Source organism: Rhineura floridana, chromosome 3, assembly GCF_030035675.1.
Source record: "Rhineura floridana isolate rRhiFlo1 chromosome 3, rRhiFlo1.hap2, whole genome shotgun sequence".
Taxonomy (NCBI): domain Eukaryota; kingdom Metazoa; phylum Chordata; class Lepidosauria; order Squamata; family Rhineuridae; genus Rhineura; species Rhineura floridana.
Genome location: NC_084482.1, coordinates 100,065,752 through 100,082,193, shown reverse-complemented (window position 1 = coordinate 100,082,193; position 16,442 = coordinate 100,065,752). Strand labels below are relative to the sequence as shown.

General features: G+C 42.8%; 1 protein-coding gene across 4 annotated transcripts in view; it reads right to left on the bottom strand.

Annotated features, from left to right (window-relative positions):
• Positions 1-450: 450 nt before the first annotated feature.
• FNIP1 (folliculin interacting protein 1) overlaps positions 451-16,442 on the bottom strand; it is a 132,529-nt gene continuing 116,537 nt past the window's right edge. For all 4 annotated transcript variants that reach the window (XM_061617082.1, XM_061617083.1, XM_061617084.1 and 1 more), the window contains 3 exons: positions 14,634-14,831; positions 7,565-7,680; positions 451-6,349 (listed from right to left, as the gene is read on the bottom strand). In XM_061617082.1, coding sequence (XP_061473066.1) covers positions 6,271-6,349; positions 7,565-7,680; positions 14,634-14,831 — 393 coding nt within the window. In that variant the 3' untranslated portion in view covers positions 451-6,270. The remainder of the gene's footprint in view (positions 6,350-7,564; positions 7,681-14,633; positions 14,832-16,442) is intronic.

Sequence of the window (16,442 nt, the reverse complement as noted above, 5' to 3'; positions counted from 1 at the left end):
AGCCTTGTGCAATCAAGGTTCTAAATAGCACAGGAAACCTACACCATCACGAGAGAATGAATGGATAGGGTTAATGTGTATAATGAAGCCCGATGGAGCTGTGGAGCAGCAGCAGAACAGCAATGCAGGTATCTTATGTTCAGCATGGGCATTACAGTGAAAAATGCAAAGAACTATAAGCACTACCAAATCCAGGTGGTAGAAGGGCTTCAAGAGAGTGCTCCCTGCTTTACGGCAATCACTTCTGAGAATAAGTGAAATTGCATTCAGTCTTCTAACATGAGCAGGAAGGAGAAGCTGCTTTTCAAAAAAAAAAAGGGGGTGGGGAATTTAAGGCCCTTGAAGTACCTGAATTAACTTTCTGGATTGCAACATTGTTATTTATGAAATGCTGTGTCACCAGCAGCCCTGTGTAAATAAGACAAAGAAAACTAGCGATTAAATGGACAATATTGTATTTATTGCACAAAGTTCCCCTAAAATTGGGAATGGTTATTATAATACAAGTGCACATCTTGGGAAATATATATACAAAAACACAAAAGATAACAAGTATGTACATTTTGCCCAGCATATTACACATACCACCATCTACATAATTTAGAGGAGACAGAAAACAAAACAAACAAACCCTCTTGAAACATCTAACTTAACTAATAGGGGTTTTGAAAGGCAAGATTTAAAATCCTGCTTTGGATTCCACCACCCCCCTTTGTTTTTGGCAGCTCTGCATTTGCAAGCTGCAGTGGAAAGAAATGTGCTAGTATGTATGTGTAATACACTTACATATTTTCAGCCTTAAAATTAAGACATATTAATGGACATTGGGAATATTGCAAAAATCAAAAAGATTAGTTTTGTATATACATCGTTCTGAAAAGCATGATACATAAAGAGGTCAACACTACAGTGCTGTTATAGTTCCCTTTAAAAACAATTCAAACCAACTGGTGTATGTAGTACCTTGATTCCGCATGTACCATAAACAAGTTATTAGTCACAGGAAGGCATGCCATCATGCTACAATATCCTTTGCACAGTAATCATTCCAGCAATATCATTAAGACGAGCATTCAAAGTATTTAATTTTGCATCTCAAATGAACCCAATGCTGAGGGTAGATGGGTAGCCTTTGAAAGCATGTTAGAAACTACATTTATGGCAACACTTATTCCTGCTTGAATAACAGATCTTATCAAGTTGCCTTACTGATCCTACAAGCAGCTGCACTTGCAAGTAACTGTAGGATCAGGCACAAAGGTTGATGTACTGGATCATCACCCTTCACAGAGGTTGTGAGCTCACCTAAGAAGCAGATTGAAGGGATGTTACCGAAAGAGTGGAAGCCACCATCAGTGGATGTAGAATAGCAGCTGCACACACAGCTGTGAAACAACATAGAAATGGATGGGAAAGTGGGATGCAGAAGGACTGGAGGCAACTCATCTATGTACCTTTATAAGCCACCATAAAATCTAGCAACAATACAAGTCTGAAGTAAGCAGTTGAATAGGGAGGAACCATTGCTCAGTGGTGGAGTCCATATTTCTGCATGGAAAATTCCAGATTCAATGTTTGCCATTTCTACTTAAAGTTCTAGGATAATAGGGCTCAGAAAGACCTTTCTCTGAGACCTGGAGAGAGGGCCACTTCCAATCAAAGTAAAGACTTCTAAGCTAAATGGACCAATGGTTTGACTCAATATAGGGCAGCTTCTTATATTTATTACCCAAATAAAGCATAGCGGGGCATTCTTGGTCCATTTGTATAGGATGCCTGCGCAGCTATGTGACAACTCACACTCTGTATGGTACAGCTGTAAGATCAGGGTGTACAGCTATCTTCAATCCCTGTATTCATAAACATAGATGGAAAGCTACTATGTATGGAAAATGTGTATTTTGGATTTTAGCTTTAATTTGGAGAACAAAGGACAAACTGATGAATGGCATCCCTCACGTTTTATCTGTGAATGCTGTATACCTACATTTAGACATAGGCCTGCCACCATCTTTTGCAGTTTGGGCCTTAAAAGTATGTTTTCAGATAAAATGTCTACAATTTGTCTTTGATTTTTAAAGAGAGTTAACAAAACATAGATAAGAAAAGCTTAATCTCCCAAACCAGAGATGAGGAGCCTGTGGCCCTTCAGACATTGTTCAGCCACAGGTCCCATGAGCCCTGGCCAGCATGGCAAATGGTCAGGGATGATGGGATGTGTAGTGCAACAACATCTGGAGATGCAGAGGTTCAATACGGGAATGCTTGGAGCCTTCCGTTACTGAAATCTCCATACTGGAAAAAAAACCCAGGATGTCAGAATGATGATTTGTAAGACGCTGTGTTTGTGAAGAAAGTGTTTATTTATTAATTCTTCTGAAAAAATGAGGTGTCACAATTGGAAAAAATATTGTAAACTGTGAGCCTTTTAGACTACAGAAAAGCCTCTTTATGACAGTCAATTACAACTTTTGTTTACAGACAGGCTTCTAGACCACACTGCTCAAATTCATATTTTAGTTAAAAATGTGAACTCTGGGCATTTGACAATAAATACCTGGGTAAAATTCAGATCAAATATTCTTTTTACCAAAGGCTCAGGAAGTTAAAGATATTATTTATATTTCTATATTCACTAACAGGCAAAAACACCTTGCGGTTTAGGAATGTACCTATAGCCCACAGATATTTATTTATTTATTTATTTATTATTAAATTTATTAGTCGCCCATCTGGCTGGTTGTCCAGCCACTCTGGGCGACGTACAAAATAAAACGTACAAATACATTAAACATTAAAATCTATCAAACTTTAAAAACCAGGGAAATTGGGCAGCTATAGTGAATGCACCAGGGGAGCAGGAGACCTGACCTCCTCTCTGAGATACTGTACTGTCTTACAAATTTATCAAAATGCAAACACAATTTGGGTTGGTCTTTCACGGTACAATCCATGTCCTGTGTAGCTTGGAAGAATTTGATAACATGTGAGAGAGATGTAGTAGGAACTATTCAGATGCTGATGTCACAGATCTGCATTTGCAACACTGAACTCCACATTAGACAGTGTGCTAATTTCCTGATAACCTTGTAGACCTATTAATATTTAGGAGCAGTTATATTAGCTGCTACTGATATTGCCGTAACAATGCTGATCTCAGTCTTGCATGGATGATGATGATGATTAACTGTATTACCTGCCCTTCACCAGTAGGTCTCAGAGCGGGGCCCAACAATATAAAATACACTACTTTATTTTATATTATAGCATGGCAGCTGTTCAATTGTAATGGACAAGGTAAGTGGAGCTGCGGTTGAGAGGTAACTGAGCAATAAAGAGAATCAATTTTGCATGCAGAAGGTCTTGGGTTCAATCCCCAGCTGAAGCCCCGTCTGAAACCCTGGAGAGATGCTGCCAGTCCGTGTTGAGAAAACTGAGCTAGATAGACCAATGGTCTGACTCAACATAAGGGAGCTTCCTGTGATCCTAAATGGAAGACAGGTCACTCCCATACTAGAAAGGTTGAACGGGGAAGCACATACTTCAAAGATAGGGCAAAGCTACAGAAGATGAAGGTAGACTTTCTAATTTTTATAAAAGGCTACATAAGCACCCAGGCAGTAAAATACACAAGTGATTATTTGTGAAAATATTTTTTAAAAAACTAAATGGAACTTTTTTATAGGCCTAAAATATGTTGCCATTAGTAACGCTGCAGGCATAATCCAATGGAATGACAATGGTGATCCTGATAACAGTAGGAGAATTGCATCTTACCATCTCCATTTACAGCGAGTACTGGGTTCCCAGCAAAAGGAGGGAAGAAAGACATCTGGGGCACCCCAGCCCCAGAATAATAACCAAAGTGGTTCAAGTATGTTGTCATCTCTCAAAAAATGAAACATTTGCATATGAAATTCAGAATACTAAAAATTAATATAATGAATGGCAAACATATGGTTAATATCATTTCCGCTTTTCAGTGGGGGCACACATGCCTTGGGAGTTTGCTGCCCAAAGGGAGAGGTGGGGATGTCCCATGTGGTGGCCATCTGGCCAACCAGAAAAGAGGATGAGCATGGCTTAAAAGCAAGCTCCCCCTGAATCTTCCTCTTTCTACCTTTGCTGTGCCCTCCCTCCCTCAGCAGTTTGGGATTTGCTAGTCACCGGTTAGCAGCTGAGTAGGAATTTTTTTTGGGGGGGGGAATTCTACTTTTAGGATGTCCTTGGTTTTGTCTACTCCATACTGCTTGAGAAAATTTGATTGCCTTTGGGAGTACTGAGGTTGGCTTGCCTTTGGTGGTGTGGAGTTTGGGCAGGTGCAGAAGTTGGGGAAAAACAGCTGGTACACTGAGGCATTCTATGGCTAAGGGCACTTTTTAGGGAATCGCCAGTGCTTTATGCCTGGTAGGAACTTGGGGGGTGCCTTTGTAGCCTGATTTGCGCATGAGGGTGAATGCCAGTACAGCAGGGCCAGAATGGACAGGTTGGGTGCACACCCAAGGCTCATCTAGCAAGGAGGGAAGAATTACATCCATAACCTTGGCTGGGGAACCACAGTCGGTAACTGATTTGCATACCAGGGGACTGAAAGTAAGCTTTCCTACCAGACAGAGTTTTAATCCTCACCTGCCTCTGCATTTTGAATACGGTTGCTTTGGTTAATTGGCCTGCAGGTTCTCCAGATTTGTTATATTTTCAATAAATATAACACTATTCCAACTTGGTGTCTCAAGTCTTGCTTATGGGTGTGACAGATGCTAGGGAAAATGAGCATGCAATGTTCCACTATTTAAATTGAGGTAGTAAGCCTGCTCAGAATATCATCTGTTCATCTACTGTAAAAAAATGTAAATGTGCTGCCTTCAAGTCGATCCTGACTTATGGCGACCCTATGAATAGGTTTTTCATGGTAAGGGGTATTCAGAGGGGGTTTACCATTGCCTTCCTCTGAGGCTGAGAGGCAGTGACTGGTCCAAGGTCACCCAGTGAGCTTCATGGCTGTGTAGGGATTTGAACCCTGGGCTCTAACACTCTAACTACTTAGCCACACTGGCTTTTGTCATCTACTGTATCTGTTTCTTATAAATTATGGCTCCCTCATCAGAAATCTTAACTTCTGTTGTTTAATCAAGACCAAAACTATGAGGCGGGGGGAACTACACAGCCTCTCTTTTTTATTTAAGCCCATAAGGGTGGTTTCATCAGGATAACTTGTTTAAAAAGATGCTGATGCAACAGTGGTGTGAAATTAGGTCCACCTTTAAAACTATGTAATTTACCTAAGTAATGAAGGGCAATATTTTTTCAGTACTCTCATTCTATATCTAGTCTTGGATCTTATGGTATAAATTATCTCTATTTCATACTAATTGCCTCAAATCTGTAAAATGGAGATGTTCTTAAGTTAATCACTTGAATCACCTAGATTTTAAAGGGACTTAAGGGCAGGTAACTTTTCTTTAGTGTACACCAAATAGGACAAGATCGAGGTGAAGAGATTCTTGTGTGTTTTAAATCAACATTAACAAGATTGGGAGACAAGTTTCATTTAACATTTTCCTAGTCCAAATGTTGTTGGTTTTCTGGATCCTTAGATAACAGCACAACACCAGAACAATATCAAAAGCATAAGATCAGTTACACACCCAAATTAAGGGGAAATGATACATGTTTCTTGGATTGAATTACCAGGCATCCTCTCCATGGAAAAAATGCCCCCCCACCCAATCTGAGCTGAGTGTTATTAGCAGGCTACAGTCCCAACTCCCTAAATCCATTTAAATGGCATTCTTCCTCCCGGGGAAAAAAAGAGGTATTCAGCATTCTACTGTTGAAACTGTTGCAAATAACTAAGTTTTGCCATTATTTATTTTAAATGCTCTCCTAATTTGTATCAAGTAGCCAGCTGGTCCTATTCTGTTGTATAAACAGTAACAGCACTGTATAGGGTTATGAAACAGTTCTACCTCTGGTAATCCCTAATTTGAACAATTTGTAGTTATATCTGTTTTGAAAGTTATTGCCCAAGCCATTTATAGCCCTCCAAGTTCTAGTGTCTTCTCTAGTGATCCAAGTCTCTGGGAAGGGGGAACCAACTTCATTTGTTTGCACGTTATGCATTCAGTTGCAGAGGCACACAGTCAAGTCAGCAAGCTGCTCAGTTCATTTGCCTGAGGGCAAGAAAGAGCCCAGACAAGAATGGTTCATATCTGCTTCCTTGTATTCCATTTTATAAAAATAAAGTTATTGTCTTTGCCCTTTGGTATTTTAGAGCAGAATCTGGGCAACATAAGGAGAGTGGGTGCTTGCTACAGCTGCCAGTAAAGGAAGGTCACTGGATTCAATCCTAAAAAAGAAAGACAGATGAGCATTTTCAATCCAAATTCACAGTCTCAATGCCCTGAAGCTTATTGGCATGGTGTAATAGTTGCCTCATGTCAAGGTGCCTTCACTTATATTAACACATCAGCAGTTGTACATTTAAAAAGAAACAGGGCCTTTGAATTGTCAGGACACTCTAAATATATTGCAGTAACCCATATGCATTTCTACACTTAAAGAATATACTAATTTATTTAATAAACACACAGGACCAGGTTGTCTGTCACAAGTAGCATTCCCTCTGGACCAATCTGGTAACAGGTCTGCATTACTAAAGATTTAATTGTTCCCAGCTGTCTTGAAAGCCAAAGTTAACTGACACAAATGGAAAAAAAATCCAACAGCTTCAATGAATTTTAGATTAGATTCCCAGGTTTAAATTTAGAATGCATTCTAAAACCTAGATGCAAATAATTAAGTTCCATAAGGAAACATAAGCTAGGAAAGAGTGTAGTTTTTAATGGTCTGAATTTTATATGCTGCTGATACGTTGCTTTAGAAACTGGCCAACATCAGAAGCAGTGTACTAGGGTAGACAGATGCTAGAATTGTATTAATAATTCAGTTTGTATGTCTCTGCAAACAGGGGAGGAGAATTAACTCTTCCATAACTTTTCCCTCTAATTAATCCACAGGCCAGCTGTTATAGACCCTCCTTGTATAAAGTATATACAAAAACTTGTTTCTTTTGTAAGGAGGTGGTATCTAGTTTTTACTAGGCAAACAGCTGCTGATCTTCGAGCCCTCCATCTCATTGCTCTTAGTGGACAGGAGTAGGCTAGGCAAGGATAGGTAGATTGTAATTTTAGATGTATAGCTCAATCCTATGTATGCTTTCTAGTAAGGTCAATGTGAAAGAACATGATTGTAACCCTAGCTGGTGATTCTAAACACAGCTAGAAAACTGAGAAACGTATTTCCTAGCACATACCAAATTGAAAACCTTTCATGTTTTGAAAAATTTTGCAGTTTGCCCTGAACTCTAGGGAAAGAGCAGAATGTGTTCAAAATCAAACGGTTGCCACTTGTACTAGTGGCTTATCAACCACACTTCTATTTAACAACAGGCAGCAGGTGACACAAATAGCATTACCGCTTCATCTCCTGCTATAGGTTGTGCGTTCAGAATAATTCTAAACGCTACAGAGGACAAGGAAGTTATATTAAATTCAGATCATACCCCAATACCACTCCCAGCTCCTTCACATGAACTCGCATCTGGCCTTTGAGATATTCAGACAACATTTTGCTCTTGAAATACAGCTCCTGCAACCGATCTTCAAGGTGCATAACACACTGAAAACAGAAACCATGATGTCACAAATCGGTCCTCAATTTCAGGCAAAGTCAAAGGAGAAGCGAATTATAGTCCATCTAATCATGCTTCCTTTTTAAAGGCACATCAGAGTAAATACATGAATATACTTTATAGTAAATATGTTGGAGTTTCTTTCATGAAAATAAATTAGTACAAGTCTATATATATATTCAGGAAAGTACTCATTCTAAGCAGAGGAGGATTTGGGTCAAAGCACATCTAATGTACTAAAATGACTATGATTAGATGTTAACAGGTTGTAACAGCAGACATGCAATGCTACCTTCTGCATGGCCATTCACCAGCTATCTGTAACCAGATCATTATATCGCTGAATATAAATAGGATGAAACAGGGAGGGGTATGTCTTGTGCAAAACTTTACCTGTGTGATACCCCCATTTCCTTTTTTTAAAAAAATCCATTTGTTTATTTTATATACCCCATATTTCAGCAACTGTTTGTGGAAACCTGTGAAATGAAGTAAAAATGTTTGCCCAATCAGAGTGATGCCAGGAAGCGTTGTCCTCGTTCTGATTTGGCTTTGTGCCTTCATTATGAAGTCAAATCTGATTGACATCACATAAGCGCATTTTCTAATTGCTTCTTGATTGCCTGAGATGCCTCTGGAAGAAGTTCATTTTTTTTAATTCTACCAAAGCTATATTTGGGGGAGGAACAGCTGTAAACAAGCAATCAATAAGATATAAGCAACAGAAGGTAGCAAAGGGGGATTTCTTGAAACATTTTTGCTTCTCATTGGGTAAAGATTTGCCAGAATGGTATGTACTACTGAAAAAGGAAAAACCAAAACAGAATGGATACAGGACACCCACTGAGCTGAGACCAATTTTGTCCATCTAAAAAGATGAAGAAAACTTATGTCAGTTTTAACATGCAAATGTTAACTCATTCTAGACTGAGTATCTACAGCATACGAAATTGTAACTTTCATAAATTTTTGTCAGATTTCATAGATTCATATATGAAAGTTGCAGTGGTGTTTTCAAGTGTGAATTTTGTCATACTCAGTACTTACAAATATGCAACATAGTATTCATAAATTTAAATAATATAAATACATCTTAATTTGTCATTTATGAATTCATGGTTGGGCAACTAGACTCTGTACTGAGGGTTGCAGAAATGTATTTCCTTCAGGATGTTTATAACATCACAACATGGAATTCTTGGCCAACTGAGAGCAGCTAAGAGCAGCTGGGAGTGAGAGAGAGTTGCGGCGTTTTTGGCTGTTCCTACACCCAGCAGCCCAGCAGCAGCCTCTAATCCTATAGATCGGCGTTAAGAACAGCTGGGTGGGAGAGAGAGAGAGAATTACAGCACTCTATTTGCCTCCCACTCCCAGTAACCCAGTAGCCCTAGCCCATATGATCAGCGTCGAGAGCAACTGCCTTGGGTACTGAAGGCCGCGGAGAGCATCGGCCTGCCGTCAGTGGTGAGAGCACTGAGGAAGGCGGCCGAGCTCGGGGCGTTGCGTGCGGAGGTTACAGAGAGCCTGGACCCAGCGGTGGTGAGAGCACTGCGGAAGGAGACCAGGCTCGGGGCGCAGAGGACATCGCGTAGAGTGGCACTGGAGGAACGGGACGGCTGGGGTGTGGAGAACAACGCGGGCGCCGAGTGAGCATCCAGGGGCCGCAGAACAACCCAACGGTGGTGAGAGCACTGATGAGGTCAGCTAAGTTCTGGGCGTTGCCCGGTGCAGCTCGGTGCGGAGTAACGGTGGCGGGAGAGTACCGCACGGAGTGGCCGAGTGTGTGTCATGGCCCCGTCAGAGGACTCCTCAGATGAGGACGACTCGGGAGTAACAGCAGCAGACCCAGGAGCAGCAGGAGACACGGAGGAGCCTCCTGAGAATCCAGCTCCTTCTGCCCCTCAGCTGCAGAGCACCCCAGGGGCAGCAGAGGCCCTGCAGCCAGACACAGACAGTGAACAGGATACTTCCCCCTCACCTGCAGAACGTAGACAGCAGAAGGTCAGCCAGAAGAGAGGCAGGCCTGTCTCCTTAAGGCCCAAACGCTGAGGGCTCACACCTGCTGTCCATCCTGCTCTTTATAAGGCACACCTTGGCTGAAGCTTGTTGCTGACTGCAACGTCAGGCGTGGCTTTGTGTAGACCTAGTTTCCCTGCAGCATCTCTTTGACTGACCTCCTTGGCAATTGATCCCGGACCTCCACTGACCTCGGTTCTGGACTTCGGACTCGGCAAGTACGCTTCGGATAGGCCTGGCAGATTTACAACCCGACTGCTGGCTAAGGACTTTCCTTCCCTGCCAAAGACCCAGGAATTTCCAGCCCCCCCTGACACTGCTGATGCAGTGTAGAGCTGACAGTGTGAAAGGCCATAGAAAACACCCTGGCCCAGCGGTGGTGAGAGCACTGCAGGAGGAGGCTAGGTTGTCGGCGCGGCCCAGTTGCCAGCGGCGGCGACAGCGGCAGGAGAACACTGCGGAGTGTAAGAACGCCGCGAGGAGCAATTAGAGCGTGGGTGCGACTCGGAGCAGTGGGAGAACGCCGTGGAGGATGATCAGAGACTGGATGTGATTTGTCTCCCTGTCCCCCCCCCTTCTTTTCTCGGGATACGATCTATTTTGGGGGTGGCAAATATAACGGTGCTTTATAACACTTAGCGGCTGGAAGTTTTATTATTTAACTGGGGGAGTGATTGCTGCCATCTTATAAGTGGTTAGATTGTATTTTGTTTAGGTGTGAGTGAGTGTGTGAGTGTGTGTGTATGTGTGTTTTTTATTATGTGCCTGGGAGAGAGGACTTTGCACCATGCGGGGAGACTTGCGGGGGGCCCAATTAGCGTAGTGACGGGTAGCGGGAGGTATGGTGGTGGGAGAAGGACATACCAGGTAAGGGGAACTCGGCCCAGACAATTAGTGGCTGTGCCCTGTTCTGGTCCTTTTCACAGCCACATGGTTGCTGGGTGTCCTCTCAGCCAGCTCTTGGATCTCCAAGTGCTGCTTTTAAATGCCAGATCGGTACAGAATAAAACCTCCCTTGTCCATGATTTAATTCTGGAGGAGGGGGCTGGTCTGGCATGTATAACCGAGACCTGGGTGGGTGAGCAGGGAGGAGTTATTCTCTCCCAGCTTTGCCCACCTGGATATACGGTTCAGCACTATGGTAGATCCGAGGGTCGGGGAGGTGGGGTTGCTGTGGTCTATAGGAGTTCTTTCTGTCTCGTCAAGCACCCTGTCCATGTGACTACTGGTCTGGAGTGTCTCCACCTTGTCTTGGGCCATAGGGACAGACTGGGACTTTTGTTGGTGTACCGCCCACCCTGCTGCCCAACAGCTTCCCTAACTGAGCTGACAGAACTGGTCTCAGGGGCATTGTTGAGATCCCCTAGACTATTGGTACTGGGGGATATCAATATCCATGCCGAGGCTGCTTTATCAGGGGCGGCTCAGGACTTCATGGCCTCCATGACAACCATGGGGCTGTCCCAACTTGTTTTAGGCCCAACACATGTGTCGGGACATACTCTGGATCTGATTTTTGCCACAGGACATGGAGAGGGTGATCTGGAGTTGGGGAATTTTTCATCTATTCCTTTGTCATGGACAGATCACCGCTTGTTGAAGTTTAGACTCACAGCGACCTTTCCCCTCTGCAAGGGTGGGGGACCTATTAAGCTGGTCCGCCCCCGGAGACTGATGGATCCTGAAGGTTTTCAAAAAGCCCTGGGGATTTTTCCGGCTGAGAAGACTGGCGGTCCTGTCGAGGCCCTGGTCGAACTGTGGAACACGGAAATGACCCGGGCCATTGACACAATCGCTCCTGCGTGCCCCCTCCTATGTAGAGCTCATACAGCTCCGTGGTATACCCCAGAGCTGAGAGTGATGAAACAAGAGAGGAGGCGGCTTGAGTGCAGATGAAGACAAACTCCTGACGGATGCAACCTTGCACTGGTAAGGGCCTTTACTAAGCAGTACTCAGAAGCGGTGAGAGCAGCAAAGAAGCGATATTCTGCTGCTACTATCAAGTCATCTCTCTGCCGCCCAGCAGAGCTTTTTAAGGTTGTCCGAGGGCTATTACATTCTGGTCCTCGGGACACTATAGGGTCATCGGAAGCTCGTTGCAATGAGTTCGCTAGGCACTTCCAGGACAAGATTTTATGCATCCGCCAGGACTTAGACTCCAATATTACAGCAGTTGAACCTAATGAGGCATCCAGAACACAGTCTTGTCCTCATTTATTGGATGAGTTTCAATTGGTGCAGCTTGAGGAAGTTGACAAAGTGCTTGGACTGGTGCATGCGACCACTTCTGCTCTGGATCCTTGCCCCTCTTGGCTGGTAAAAGCTAGCAGGGATGGTACTGCCAGCTGGGCCAGGGAAGTGATAAATGCCTCCTTGCGAGAGGGAGTGGTCCCCAGCTGCCTGAAAGAGGCGGCTGTTAGACCACTTCTAAAGAAGTCTTCCTTGGATCCAGAAAACCTAAATAACTATAGGCTGGTAGCGAATGTTCCATTCCTGGGCAAGGTCTTGGAGCGGGTGGTTGCTAACCAGCTCCAGACACTTTTGGATGAAACCGATTATCTAGATCCATTTCAATCCGGTTTCAGGCCCGGTTTCGGTACTGAGACAGCCTTGGTCGCCCGACCATGGTATCCTTCTGGAGCGACTTATGGAGTTGGGAGTTGGAGGTACTGCCTGGCAGTGGTACTTGGTACTCCTACTTGGTAGGTCGGCTCCAGAAGGTAGTGCTTGGGGAGCATTGCTCGATACCCTGGGTTCTCCAGTATGGGGTCCCGCAGGGGTCAGTTCTGTCCCCCATGCTCTTTAACATCTACATGAAGCCACTGGGGGCGGTCATCAGGAGTTTTGGAGTGCGTAGCCATCAATATGCTGATGACACGCAGCTCTACTTCTCCTTTTCATCTTCTTCAGGTGAGGCTGTCAATGTACTGAATCGTTGCCTGGCCGCAATAATGGACTGGATGAGAGCTAATAAATTGAAACTCAATCCAGACAAGACTGAGATGCTGTTAGTGAGCGGTTTCTCTGATCAGATGGTGGATACTCAACCTGTCCAGGTTCGTAGTCAGGGAGTTCTTTTAGATCCTTCATTGTCACTTGAGGCCCAGGTAGCCTCGGTGGCATTAAGTGCGTTCTACCAACTCCGGTTGGTAGCCCAGCTACGTCCCTATCTGAGCAGCGACGACCTCGCCTCAGTTATCCACGCTTTGGTAACCTCAAGACTGGACTACTGCAATGCGCTTTACGTGGGGCTACCTTTGAAGACGGTTCGGAAACTGCAGCTCATGCAAAATGCTGCGGCCCGATTGTTGACTAGGACTAAACGATCTGAACATATAACACCTGTTCTGGCCCGTTTGCACTGGCTGCCTATATGTTTCCGGGCCAGATTCAAAGTGTTGGTTTTGACCTATAAAGCCTTACACGGCGTGGGCCCGCAATACCTGATGGAACGCCTCTCCCGATATGAATCTACCCGTACACTGCGTGCAACATCGAAGGCCCTCCTCTGGGTACCGACTCATAGAGAGGCTTGGAGGATGACGACAAGATCTAGGGCCTTCTCAGTGGTGGCCCCTGATCTATGGAATAGTCTTCCTGACGAGGTGCGCCTGGCACCAACATTGCTTTCTTTTCGGCGCCAGGTTAAAACTTACCTCTTTTCACAGGCATTTTAATACATTTTAGTATATTTATAACACTCTGGTATACTAAATTAATTGTGTAATATGTTTTAGCTTTTGAGTATTTCTGTTATGTGTGCGGTAATGTCGACCCAGTGTGCGGCAGCTGTGAGAAAGGCAAATTCCATGCTAGCAATAATTAGGAAAGGTATTGAAAATAAAACAGCCGATATCATAATGCCGTTGTATAAATCTATGGTGCGGCCCCATTTGGAATACTGTGTACAGTTCTGGTCGCCTCATCTCAAAAAGGATATTATAGAGTTGGAAAAGGTTCAGAAGAGGGCAACCAGAATGATCAAGGGGATGGAGCGACTCCCTTACGAGGAAAGGTTGCAGCATTTGGGACTTTTTAGTTTAGAGAAAAGGCGGGTCAGAGGAGACATGATAGAAGTGTATAAAATTATGCATGGCATTGAGAAAGTGGATAGAGAAAAGTTCTTCTCCCTCTCTCATAATACTAGAACTCGTGGACATTCAAAGAAGCTGAATGTTGGAAGATTCAGGACAGACAAAAGGAAGTACTTCTTTACTCAGCGCATAGTTAAACTATGGAATTTGCTCCCACAAGATGCAGTAATGGCCACCAGCTTGGATGGCTTTAAAAGAAGATTAGACAAATTCATGGAGGACAGGGCTATCAATGGCTACTAGCCATGATGGCTGTGCTCTGCCACCCTAGTCAGAGGCAGCATGCTTCTGAAAACCAGTTGCCGGAAGCCTCAGGAGGGGAGAGTGTTCTTGCACTCGGGTCCTGCTTGCGGGCTTCCCCCAGGCACCTGGTTGGCCACTGTGAGAACAGGATGCTGGACTAGATGGGCCACTGGCCTGATCCAGCAGGCTCTTCTTATGTTCTTATGTTCTTATGTAGTTATTACGTGGTTTTATCATATTGTATTTTATATTCATGTTGTTCACCGCCCAGAGAGCCATTGGCTGTGGGCGGTATAGAAACTGAATAAAATAAATAAATAATAAATAATAAATAATCTCCATGGTACTTGTGAAAGTACCATATATAACTCCTGGTTAAAAAAAACAGAGGTTGCAGAGCAGCTGAGCTTGTGTCGGGGGGAATCCAAAGTTTGTGAAAGTAAGGACAACTGCAATCTAAGAGAGTTAAAGAACACTGTACAATGTGTGTGTGTGTGTAACAAATAAATAAAGGAAACTGTTGCATGCCCTTCACAGTGAGACTATTATTTACCTATAATATATTTGAGATGACCCTGGATACTTACAAAATTTGGAGATAAATTATGCTTATAGAGCTGAAGAGTGGAATGAAGCAGGTTGGAGACAAGGTTAGAGACTAGGACATCTTTCCCAAGTTTATTATCAGTATTTCGCCTCTGACTACTGGCCACTTGCACCGTCCATTTATCTGTGTCTGCGATAATGCAGACGGCTTCTGCAATTGGTTCATCAAGAACAGGGTGCTACAACGCAAAGAAAAATATGGGGTGTAAATCACAAGAAATATTTTGAATACTAAATTAGTTATTTCTGAACATAAATGGGATTTGAGGATACTCCATGAAAATGTAACTTTAGCAAGAACACTTGGAATAATTTATCATATGTGTACAAGCTTTGCCATATGTGTTTTGGGCAAAGTCCTAGATCCATGAAACATAGTAATTAAACTCTTATTGTATTCACTGTAGCCAAGAACCAGGATCCAAAGAACTATATAACTAGCCTTTGTGCCCATGACGGCTTTGAACACATTTGTAGAACAGCAGTCCCAGATGCCTCATGGCAAGCCATTCCTAAAACTGATTAGAACTTCTAAAATAGTTTGTGATATGGCATGGATCCACGGAGAAAAGCAAACCTTTAGATATGCCTAAAACACTGTTTGAATTCCAGCCAGTATTTTTTTATGTATGTGTATTTGTGGGTATGCTTCTGATGTTTATAGACATACTTATAGTTTAACAGGTCACTACGAAAATATACACAATTAAAAATCTTTTTTAAAAAAGATTGTTTACTTTTTTGAAAAAGAATATTTTAAGACACTGTCTCTGCCTATGAGGCAAACTAGCTGATACAGTTCAATGCATCTCAAAACTGTGTTGCTTTTATCTCTTAGGAAATTTCTCCTCACCAATTCTGCATGTTTTCTTGGTCTGAACAAATAATCAAGATTAATTTAACTATGGTTTGTAGTTAGCTTTCATTTAATATTGGCGAGTGTTAAGAACAGCAGACATATGCCTAACTTATGCACAAAGACCAGCAGAGGGAGCAAAGGACAAACATTTATGTAATGTTTTAAAGTATTTAAAGGGTTTTTTTTCCAAACAGAAGCATTTTGAAGTATTTAGATTTGGTCCTCAACTGCACAAATAATGGTTTAATTTCCAATATTACAAAAATAATGTGATTTTGATATTCACAGCTAGTTTCTATATATGCACTCCCCTTGGCCATTCTTGATGTTTGAAGTTAAATTATAGTCTAGGAAAAAACTGTCTTCCTTTTTTCTAGTATATAAAGGGGTGGAAAGCATTCATTTCAAGTGAAAAGGCACAGTACTTTTAGAAACAAAATGTTTCAAAACATCTACATCTAGAGTAATTTTGATCTAAAGGTCATTGTGACACTGGAAAGGGTTGAGATAGGAGCTTGAGCCAACTGTCTTAAAAGACCAAGAGCACATTTAAAAAAGAAATTTCTAACTGTGATCTTTAATTTATGTATTGTCTTCTTTACAGTCCATGGTTATTTTTATATGTCTGCAACAGCAACAATATTTTTGGTGCCACTAAGAATCTGGTATCACATTTTTCAGTGATTTGATCAGAACAGCAGCTCAAGTGGCCAAACATATAGTTCTGAGGGCTCAACAAGCAGGACATGATGGTGATGACCATAATTTTGCTTGCCCCCAGTATCTGCTACCCTAGTTGTTGAACCATTGGTTGGGGATGGTGGGAACTATAGTCCAGCAATATCTGGAGGGGCAGATCTTTCCCACCCTGTGCTATCCAGACCTATACATGGAGACTTCATTCAGCTCCTAACTAAATAAATCATAATAC